Source organism: Coniophora puteana (assembly GCF_000271625.1).
Source record: "Coniophora puteana RWD-64-598 SS2 unplaced genomic scaffold CONPUscaffold_18, whole genome shotgun sequence".
NCBI lineage: Eukaryota > Fungi > Basidiomycota > Agaricomycetes > Boletales > Coniophoraceae > Coniophora > Coniophora puteana.
Window position 1 is genome coordinate 882,533 of NW_006913070.1, and position 10,942 is coordinate 893,474.

Consider the following 10,942-nt stretch of genomic DNA (forward strand, 5'->3'; position numbering starts at 1 on the left):
GACTTGGGGGGCTTGGAAGTTTATACAAAACCAGTATCCATCATGCACATCGCCGCTGCACCAAACCGCCGAGACTCGATTGTAATCCGATCCGAGGAGTATAGCGTTGGGTAACAGGATATCAAACGTCGTTGCGGCGGCCCCGGAGATATCAGGTTTGGGTATGGTTGATATGTGCATCGGTGGTCCGAGGTATCCTGAGGTATCAACCGAGTGTCGAGTACGTCCACGCGGGTCTTCATCGTCTCCGTCCGTCCTTCATCCACCTCCTCGGTCATCGTCAAACTACCGACGCCGCCTCCCTCGACCCTCCAACCGTCCTTCCGGATCGACCGATTCCTCCTCCGCTCATCGCCCGATAGAATCATACGTCGGCGGAATCTCTCTCGGAGCATTCTCACCACTGCCTTCGTCGGGCGCACGCCCACCGTCCTGATGGACAATCACGCCGTCCCCATCGCCCTCCGCCCCATTGGCGACGCCCAGCGCGCCACGCGCACCGTACCGCCCCATCGCCTCGCGTTCCTTGGCCAGGCGAGCGCTTGCTGCGCCCCCACTAGTGCTCGTCTGTCCGCTGACACTATGCGCAGGCGAGTGGCCCTGCGACCATGGCCCAGAGCCGCCAACAGCAGCGGCACCGTACGGCTGCTGCATATGCGGTCCCGGGCCGTAGCCACGCTGACCGCCGGCGGGATCGTAAGGACCCATCATCCCGTGGCCAGCTGCGCCGAAGCCCATCGGGGCGCCAGGGCCAGGGCGGACGTACCCACCCTCCGAAGAAGTCTGCGGGTATTGCGATTGGCCGTCCGAGTAGTGGCTGCTACTCATCGGTGATGTGCCACGGTACGCGTTCGCAGCGTAGCCCGCGGCGGCTGCACCTCCCGCGCCAGCAGCCATCGCGCCCGGGCCGTACGGTGTCTCGCCGTACCCAAAGTGTCCGTTCGCCGAGCCCGGTCCGGGTCCGGCGCCGGCGCCGCGCATGGAGCCGTCCCCAAATGTACCCATAGAACTCTGGAACGGGGAGGGTTGACTCATTTCGGAGGGGCCACCACCGCGGCCTCCGTGTGCCTCATCGTCGAGGTCGATGCGTGGGAGCGTAGCACCCGTGGAGTGGCCTACGACGTGGTCGGGATCGAAGTCGCCATCGAACTCGTTCTTGCGTGCGCGTTTGCGGATGAAACAGCCCAGGACAAGCAGGAGCGCCAGACCGGCAACACCACCGACGACGCCACCAACAATGGCGCCAGTGTGGCTTGAAGAGGTGTTATCCTGTTGAGGAGCTGTGGTCACTTGGGGGACGAAACTGGTTATGAAAACGGTCGAGCCTCCGGGTTCTGTTGAGCTAATGGATGAGGTCAGTAGACGCCGTGGGACAGGAACGAGGAGAGAAGGTGTGAATATGTGAAGAGGGAAAGGGGGGTGCGCGGGTGGAGCAGGGTCAGACATGAATGCATGACGGGCATCCAGGATAATAAAAGAATGCGCAGCGCAGTCATCGCATTCTGATAATCGCAGCGCGATAAAGCGATAAGACGGAGGCCAAAAGAACCCCCGAACGTTCGGATGGGGCCAGTTGACTGCGGAGAATGCAGAAGAGCATGACATATACGGACAGAGGCCCGAAACAAGAAACAGGCGCCAAACCAGAAGAACAGAAAGTCAGGAAACGTCATGATGGGGACTTACACAAAAGTCGTCTGTATACTCGTTGTGAACGACGAATGCACGCTTTGCGAGCTCACAACCGAATGCGAGGATAGCGTGCTCTGCACGGATTGACTGGATTGGGTTGCGCCTCCTCCACCGCCTGATGAGTTACTAGTGCTAGAGCCGCCACCGCTCGTGCTTGAGCTAGAGGTCCCACCGCCACCATTTCCCGTCGACGTCGGATTGGGTGTTGAGGTTGAGGTATCGGGCGGGGGCGTCGACGTTGGAGAAGGAGAGGAAGATGTCGGCGGGGGCGTCGAGGAAGCTCCCGAGCTAGATGCAGAGTCTGTAGAAGAAGAAGGGGATTGAGTATCGGTCGAAGACGGTGCAGCAGATGCTGAAGGAGAGGGAGAGGAAGGAGCAGGAGAAGAAGAGGATTCAGAGGGAGAGGACGAGGCAGAGGGTGAAGAAGTACCAGATGAGGAGGCAGCTGGCGGATTGCTCGAGCTGGCGCTCCCGCCGCCGCTAGACCCGCTGGTCGACGACATTCTGGGTGACTAGCGCGGTGGTATCGTTCCAAGAACAACAGTGCAAATGTGAAACAAGCGAGAGCAAAAAAACGGAGGCAAGCGATCGAAGAATGAGATAAGCAAGTGTGATACGATGGCGGTGACTCTAGTGTCACTCGCTAGCGGCTGCTAGTTGTGATGTGGAACACTTTGCTGGCAGGATAAGGGTGGTTCGTTGGAAAGAAACTAGCGCACAGCCGAGAGCGGAGAAACGGAGGGGGAAGCTCGCGCGCTCGGGTAGGAGGATAGCATCATATAACATAATAACAGTCACCACACGAGGACTCCGCCCTCCACCTCGGCAGCCGGCAATTAACTATCCCCAATGTATCGTAATAAAAAGAGACTAGCCGAAGGGGTTCGATGGGGGGTGGACGAAACGCACTCACCAGACATGTTTCGTCTGTTCTTTTCCGCACGTTCGTTCGTGTGATCCTCCAGTCAACCAAAACGCGCGTTGACGTTGCAGATGTCAGAGGGGGGTCGAGGAAAGGAAACTCTTTCCAGTACTGCCACCGCATTTGCTTTTATATCACAGCTCGCGGGCTCGGACACAACTCGGACAGCTCGCCCTCCCACGACCGCCCTCCCATCTTCGGCCTCGTCAGCTCAGTCATCACCATCATACGATGCACGTACTTCCCGTGGAATCCTCATATTCACCTGATATGATACCGAGCAGAATGCCTGACAATGACATGAAATGCACCTTCCACTGGCCACTAGCGGGACGGCAAACACAGCAGCGGCGGTCACTTCAGGCCGTAAGAAGTCGCGGTGCTTCAACCTTGTGCTCCCAGTATGGCCTTCCAAGGTTCTCGCCAAGCACACGCGCTTGCCCAGCTTCTGCATCGACTCATTGTACCTAGGACCACAGGCACTTGCAGAGAGGATATGCAAACCTCAGTGATGCCATTCGCACGAAGGATCCAAGGCTTCCTAATACCTCTTCCAACACGTGGGGTGAGCATGACAGCGCGACGGTCATGAACAATGTCTCCACGGAACATGAAAGGGCCCCAAACGCCCCTTCGAGCCTGAGATCTTGAGCCCAGGAAAATCCCACAGCACGGTAGGTTCATAGGTTCCACCAGGATGAACGCATCGATGAGCATTGCACCTCGCACTGCCTGCAGCGGCCACCGACGCGCGCGACCCACGCTCGATCCATCCATGATCCGAGTGCTCGACGTTGCCCTCTCTCGGCCGCACTACAGCCGACCTGCGCCGGCGGGCAGCGCCGAAGCCGTCGAATCCAAAGCTTCCGGTGTGCGGCACCCGAGCCTGCCGATGCGTGCCGAGCATTTCCCCCCGCTGACAGGTGGCTATGACGTAACAGGTGCCAACGCGCCCTTGCGCCCTTCGTGGTCGGACGGTTGGCTGAGCGAGCTTACACCTTGGTTTCTAGTAACGATGGGTCTTGAGTCCGCTGTGACATTGACCATTCAACTAATAATCCCTCTCTCGTTGGTGCCTCGCCCAACGCCAGTTTCTAGGGCGCTGTGTCACAAGTCGATCACGGATCGCACGATTGTTCTGCAATGCATGTATGTGCTCGAGGCTGACGCGACGCGTATACTGCCTTCATTCAGTCCTAGTGCCTAGACCGATCTTCAGCATTTCCACAACCCCAGGGTGCTCGTACGTCTCTCCTGGACTCCGAATTTAACCAGTTTTTCTTAGTTCTCCCCCGCCTTGTCGCGCACGGAAATACGGGTTGCCAGACCTGTCACTTGTTGGTGCACTTGGTCGACGTACGTCTACAACTGCATATGCGCCTCTTTCAGGTGTCGCTCATCCTCGCGAGCGCAAACCGGCTCGGCTGAGATTTATCATATGCTGTGTCGTCATTCTGGGTACATTACCACAGTACAGTGCTACGAAGCACCCTTCGACTGCGTGAGTCCCTCTTCCCCAAAAGTTGTTTTATTCCGTCATCCAAGTTCATAACTTAACTGATCGAAAACCAGAAATACTGTCCTACGGCTCGACGTGGTATGTAGCACCATCAGGGTATCACTTTCACGTACACGCTGTTTAATCTATCCAAACAATCAAGAATAAAACTGAACATAAATAACCCGTTCCGTCGCATCGACTTAGATCCACGTGCTCGTCCTCCTACCGGCTTTGGCTCAAAAGTTTGTCTTCGATTCGGCTTCTTCAGTGTTTGTCGACGAGCCCTGTGCAAACAGCATAATTGAGTTTGCGATCGAGTTGGGCCCTGCGCTCCTCGCGATAGGATGCCTGGTCTCCTGCATTCGAAGGTGCATCTCCGTTGTTATGCCAAGGCCCATTCGGACGACGATGAGTGAGAATGCGATTCCCTACGAGCATACTTAGTGGGATTGATTGCGAGCGTAGCAGTGTACTCACAATTATGGGCACGATCTGCTCATTTGAACGTGCCATCTCAGCTCTCAATAATGCCAAAAACGATGCCAACGTGCTCACCGCATTCATGACGATAGGGTAGTAGGTCCAGTCGTTGTAATTGTACAGACCCGCTCCATAAGTTGCAAGAAGAATAAGCATTGAGATTGAGTATATTGCGCCAGACTCAAGTAGAGTAATTGCGACAGCCATAGGGTTGGTGCGCCGGCTACCGTGGACATGTTGACGTATGTGACGATAAAGATAAAAGATCCTGGCGGCAATTAGTACTGTTGGGAAAGGTTTTATCAGATCATCTCATCCAAGTAGTAGTGGTATGTTTTTGGATCACCTGTGCAGCTAAGGTGGACTACGAAGCTCACGGCATAGACAGACAAGTTTGCAGGCACCATCATGTTATCCAGGAATTGGTACTCCTTTTCGGTCATACCCTTGAGTTCACGAATTTCAAGGCTGTAATTGTCTAGAAAGACAATGCCCAAAGCTAAGTGACTTTAAATTAGCCTCTGGCTGAGTTTCACGAAAAGCGGTTACCAATGTTTGCGAGAAACCCAACGGATACAGGTATGACCACTCGTTTATCGTTATTCCAGACCTTCCAAAGTCTATACAACTTTAAGTGTATATGATGCGAAGGTCAGCGAGGTAGTTCATAAAAGTGAGTAGTGAATATACCATGAAGCCGTCGCCTAACCAGAGCTGTATAACAAATGCAACCATCTGAATTTCTTGGGAAACCAACAGTTTGACTTGATTACTGTCATAATCGAAATGTGCTTCGGGCCATGGGTGTTGATTCTGAGCCAACCATTGTAGCGAACTCTCTGACAGCTGGGCTTGGAACCTCCAAAAATAGATTCCACCGCAACGCGAATGTTGGTAAAGTAGGCATTGTAAAGAGATGCGCAAATGTGCTAGAAGCATGGCATCTCTCAAATAGGCGGATACTAGTTGCTACTAGGTATATGGCTTACCAGCGTCGCCATCACAAACATCAGGGCCCCAACGGCAAGGAGGATTACGTTACCCTTCATGGCGGCTCCGTCAGAATGTCCTTGTCGGGTCACAACAATGTAAATGTCCATAGACAGAAGCACTGCGAAGGCTCCTACATAGCAAACGCCGTGGCTTTTAGCGCGAATTTTTTTTAATGAAAACACAATCCAATTTACCATAGAGGATAATTTCCGGAAGGATGAGCCAGAATTGAGTGAAGAGAAAATCCGCGAAGGATATCATTAGGGCAAAAAGGAAGCAACAAAAGACTGCTGATGAATGTTTGAATAGCCCTATTAGTAGTATCCCAGAGTTCAGAGCTGTGTAATAGGATCTCACGAGTACATCTTCTCTGCATCTTCTGATGCTCGAACCTGATGGCAAGGAAGAGACGCCCGGGATTCTTATTTGACGGCGGATTGGGTGTTCTGAGAGACGAAGACAACGAGACTGCATCGTGTAGCTAGGATGAGTATAGGCTACGAACGCACGCGAACACGTTGGCCAAACCGGCCCTAAACTATGGAATATGTCTCTTCGAGGCTCCAGTCCGGAACTCCTACTCCAACGTGGAATTCAGGCGAAGTTCTCAAAAGTCGGCTTGACGTGCTCGCACTCCGGAAAAAAAAACACTCTGGGTTTACTCAAGAGTAAGACTCCGCACGAGCAAGGTAAAGGAGTTCATGCGAAGTCATAGTACTTCTGAGACCAAAGACCGCCCCGATACTGAGACCTGTGCAATTGATGAGTTGCCAAGTATATGATTGATGCTATGGGGCCTCACAAGATATTGACACATGCAGCTTTTGATCAGGTTACCGACACATTCATACAACAAGCCACAGGTTCGGTCTCATGTATTTAGCCAGCTGATGATGATATTCCTGGCATATAGTAGGTGAGAGGTGGAGACGACAGCGCTGACATATTGAGAAGAGGCCGGCTCGGAAACAATATCAATCTTCACGTTCGAAACTTAAGATCTTTAGACTTCGAGCCTTCTGAGTTTGGTAGGATCCCAAGTGTAACGCAATAGTAGTTGCTGTACCTATCTGCGATCAGTAAGTAAGTGCTCACTAATTTGGGACCGAAGCGCCCATCATCTTTGTCCAAAGTTGGTCGCATGGATAGGCACAGGTTTTGATGATCGTTTGCTCCACCTCTCTCTGACAGCTTATTCAATAACACAGTGCAAAGCGATGAGCCATTGATCTTTGAAGAGGGTTACATCATAGACCCTCAAAGCGATATAGCGTATACATATTCACAAGCTGAACACCTTAGCATGGCGCGTCCAGTTGACAGCGGCTTCCAGAGGGTGTAAAGCCTCCAATCGTTTCGATGCGTCACCCATTTTTGTTGCCAAGTTCTAGTTTCTTTTTTTTCTTGGCCAGAGCTTTTCAGATACGTCGAAAGCCCGTAATGAGTTCATGAATGAGAATACGTCTCACAGTAATTCTATGCATCCTGTTTTTGTTTTCCAGTCAAAAAAGCATGGTTTATATCCCACGTACTTGTCGGCTGATATCAATGCAAGCACCACGGCTATTCCATGAGTGTGACTTCAGATATGTGCGAGTAGATGCGAACCGTTGAGTTACCATCATACAAGATACAGCTTGGATGCCCCTACAACCAGTAACTTATAGGGCACTTCTACTACGAACAGGTAACCACCTGTACGATTAACTGAAGCATGGTTGAAGGCGTGGAATCAATAGGGACGGTACAGTCCAGGGTGCCGAAGGAGGACAGATTACTCGTATATTCAAAATTATGCCCGGCTTGGCATTGTACATCTTTGGCTTTGTGGCTGTGGCATATCTCGCGTTAGTGCGCGGTATTTGTATACGATGTAGGGCTCTGGACTGCATGACAGATGTCCACGGGCACTGTGTCTCCTCGTGTTCGAGTTTCCCTTTCCAGTACAATGGGATGGCGACTCTCAACGAGCAGCATCGTAGGACAAGATCCTTAAGTGCCGTAGCGCAGCGAGGCTGCTTGAAATCTCATCATTTATCCTATATGCAGCAAAAGATGAACAGCTAACCCGGGTACAGTCACGCAGTGGCCGGGGACTCAAATCTCTCGTGTCATGGGATATTTGATGAGTGGCTTTGCCAATCGGCATATAGAGTAGTATCGCCAGAAGCGTCTTCCGCTTTGGTCAGCGCTTACAGTCTGTCCTGAAAATACTGACTGCATGCAATCCAAAAGTCGACGCTTTTATCTGATGGTTCTTTGCTTTGAATAGCTACGCAGGAATCAATCAGAAACTTATTCACGATTGTCAATTTACATAGTAATTTTTCATCTTCGATAAATCGTAGGAAATTTTTGGGCCAAGCCTGCATATTCGGTATACGAATGTGCAACCTCAGATATGAGCAACCCCTGAGCAGAACAGCGCTGAAAATCAGCATATCATACAAAATATACTACAACACCGTCATCGCACTCCATACAAGTACAACGCCAACAATCACAAGGTTGCAATATTGAAGTGGAATACTACGTGATTAGGACAAACACCTTCTCTTCTTCCATCAAGGCAGCTTCCGCCTTGAAGCCACCCGACTTTTCCACCCCCTTCACCGCCGACTCGTAACCGTTGATTTTCTCACTAAGCTGGGGCAACGAAAGAGAATGCTTGGTCGTCAACGCCCACATCACGATAGAGAGCTGGAACCAGTCGAGAATCCCCTTGAAGTCAGCGATACGCTTCCGGGCCTCTGCAGCGACATCGGCGCCGAGCTCGTGCTCAAACAGGTCGACCAAGTAGGACGTCATACCCTGGTTCAGCTCGGGATGCCCTTGAGTGGTGAAGATGTGGATGTCGTCGACGTTCAGCCTGCCAGACTTGGCGGCCTGCTTGTTCATAGAGATGACACCCTGGTTAGCCGTCGCAGGGGTACTGGCCCATATTTTGTACTCGTTCTGCGGGACATTGGAGCTGTACGGCGTAGTTTCAACAAGTTCGTCGAAAAAGGCCAGCTGGCTACGCGTGAACACGGCGTCGTGGTGGAACATTGAAACATTCTGTAAAGCACATTGTTAATGCTGCCGATAGTGAAAATACGAAGTAGCTCACCAAATGTTCGTGATTCTCGAACAGTTGTTTGCCAGTTTCGTTGAGGTTAACCTCGTATGGCCCAATCTCCCAACCCTTGGGGTTTTCCCCGACTGGTAACCCGAGAACGGCCTTAGAAATAATCTGGTGGCCGAAGCACACACCTGGTTGTGGCCGTATGAGACTGACGGCAGAGAAATTGATAGACTTCGAACAACGTACCCATGAGTTTGACCTTTGGGTGATCGGTCGCAACTGTGTGGAGCAGCTTCCCAAGTTTCTCGATCCACTGGTCGGGATCGTTGACACCGTTTGCTATGGAATCACGATAGAAGTAAAGGGATTACAACGGAGAATGAGCCTTACCAGATCCCGAAACAAGGATGGAATCAAACTGATCAATGGTCTTGATGTCGGGGAAATTGTCTTGGACGACGTTATAAGGGTGAATGCGGAACGACTTCAAAACCATAGGTAAAAGAGACGAAGGCTCGCGCGTGAGGCGAAGGAGAAGTTTTGTGTATAGATTGGTGAAGAGGTTAGTGATGTTACCATAGGAGTCGATGAATTCTTCTTTAGTGGGATCGCATATAATAAGACATATGTTGGCGTGAGGGGGCAAGTTGGAGTCGGACATAATGTGGAGGCAAGTATTTAGGTAGGTCTGAGAGACGTATGAAGCTGGCCCGCACCGCGCTCCTTATATGCCTGCGAGGCCCCGAGTCCGAATCAGCAAACCTGAAGCATCGATGTAAGGCGGAAATTGGTCGACGCCAAAGGCCCGTCGAACTTTAGCCCAGCAGCGACAAGACGAAGAAAACGAGAGCCGAACAAGATCCCAGGTACAGTCATAAAACAGATACCAGGTGATAACTTGCCTCAGACAGCTGGAATGTTACTGACTTCCAGTCCGGCCTGGGGCCTGCCGTGGTACAGAGAACGTCGCAGCCTTGGGATACATAGAACCAAGAGGTTGGCTCATGACACGAACGTAGGCCAAAACTTTTAGGGGCTTCGTCAGATAATTATGCCGCTGTCGGAAAGGCCGGACTGGCATCGTCAATGGAAGGTCCGTGACTTTTAGAACGTGAAGTGTGGGCGGACTTCAACATAAAGCACTCACCTGATAACTGATGGGCACGTTCTCCCCTGAGTGAGCGGGGAGAGAAACTTGAAGTTCGGCGAATATGGTGCTTGAGCCGACAGTCTGGCGGAGATATAGGAGGATTGCGCCCAGAGTACAAGGCCAAGCAGTTAACAATATACCAAAGGGTAAGCCACTCAACGTGCTGCCGAAGAATGCTTTGTTGTGTGGAACAAGCTGTGAATAGGTTTGCGAGGCAAAAAGGCGGCGCTTATTACCCCTGTCTGAAGAAGTCTCCGTCGTGTTCGGTGAAGTTAGCAAGAATATAGCTGGAGGGAAGATACCTCACGTCGGTAATCTCCGTTCAGAACCTTGCTTATTATTCTCGCTGCACGTTCGCGCTTACGGTCGCACCCACGCAGCAATAAAAGGACGCCGTGAACAAGGCACAGGCATTCGTGGCGAACTTCATGCTATCGAGAGACATTAAATTATAGCAGTCATGCAAAAAGGGTAACATATCATGTCTACGCCAGCTCCCTGATGCCGGAAGATTGCGAGTCTACGTAATCTGTCTCCAGCGCCTGTGTCGTGAAACCGTTGACGGTGATCACAGTTGTCATCTCGTACGGTGCCATCGACGATTCGGGACCCTTCAGGGTACAGTACGTTAGTCCTGAAGATTTAGCGCTCGTTAGATACGCCTTACCTGCACCGAGATGCTTCCTGGTTTCATGCGTCGGGGGTGTTGGACCTCAACGCGTGTAAGCAACGTGTCGACTAAAGTCTGAACTAAATATCAGATGAGGCTCAAAGTAAGACTAGACGGACGAAGACTCACAAGCGAGTAGATCCTGCTTATGGGTAATACGAATATCGCCTGAAGGTTATTTGTCGGTCGGATGACAAACAACGCCAGCCCGATGATGGAAAACACCCCAGCCAGCAGACCCGTTTGAATGGTAGCACGGATTAGCCTGTTGAACATGCTCGTATTGTGGTGCGAGCTCGCAAACTCAGCCTTTGACCGTATCAGAATAACGATGAGGGTAGCTATTACGAAACATTTAGACTGTATGATCGTGGGCTTCAGTGCACATGCCACTTACTCGCAATGAACAAGTCAGTGATGGTCTGAACGACCATCCACGTGGCCACAAAACCGACGATGGAAGCCATGTT

At 51.6% G+C, this 10,942-nt stretch overlaps 3 protein-coding genes across 3 annotated transcripts; all 3 read right to left on the reverse strand.

Moving 5' to 3' along the window:
• Positions 1 to 348: 348 nt before the first annotated feature.
• On the reverse strand, positions 349 to 2,195 carry CONPUDRAFT_77775 (uncharacterized protein; the record flags this gene model as incomplete). Its single annotated transcript, XM_007776851.1, has 2 exons — positions 349 to 1,342; positions 1,687 to 2,195. 2 exons carry the CDS (start codon positions 2,193 to 2,195, stop codon positions 349 to 351), a joined length of 1,503 nt encoding a protein of 500 aa, XP_007775041.1.
• A 2,156-nt stretch (positions 2,196 to 4,351) lies between these two features.
• Positions 4,352 to 4,751, reverse strand: CONPUDRAFT_159754 (uncharacterized protein; the record flags this gene model as incomplete). The annotated part of the gene is made up of 3 exons (XM_007776852.1): positions 4,352 to 4,543; positions 4,593 to 4,607; positions 4,671 to 4,751. 3 exons carry the CDS (start codon positions 4,749 to 4,751, stop codon positions 4,352 to 4,354), a joined length of 288 nt encoding a protein of 95 aa, XP_007775042.1.
• Positions 4,752 to 8,117: 3,366 nt separating this feature from the next.
• CONPUDRAFT_77776 (class I glutamine amidotransferase-like protein) lies at positions 8,118 to 9,313 on the reverse strand (the record flags this gene model as incomplete). Its single annotated transcript, XM_007776853.1, has 4 exons — positions 8,118 to 8,645; positions 8,698 to 8,840; positions 8,899 to 8,991; positions 9,043 to 9,313. 4 exons carry the CDS (start codon positions 9,311 to 9,313, stop codon positions 8,118 to 8,120), a joined length of 1,035 nt encoding a protein of 344 aa, XP_007775043.1.
• Positions 9,314 to 10,942: the final 1,629 nt, after the last annotated feature.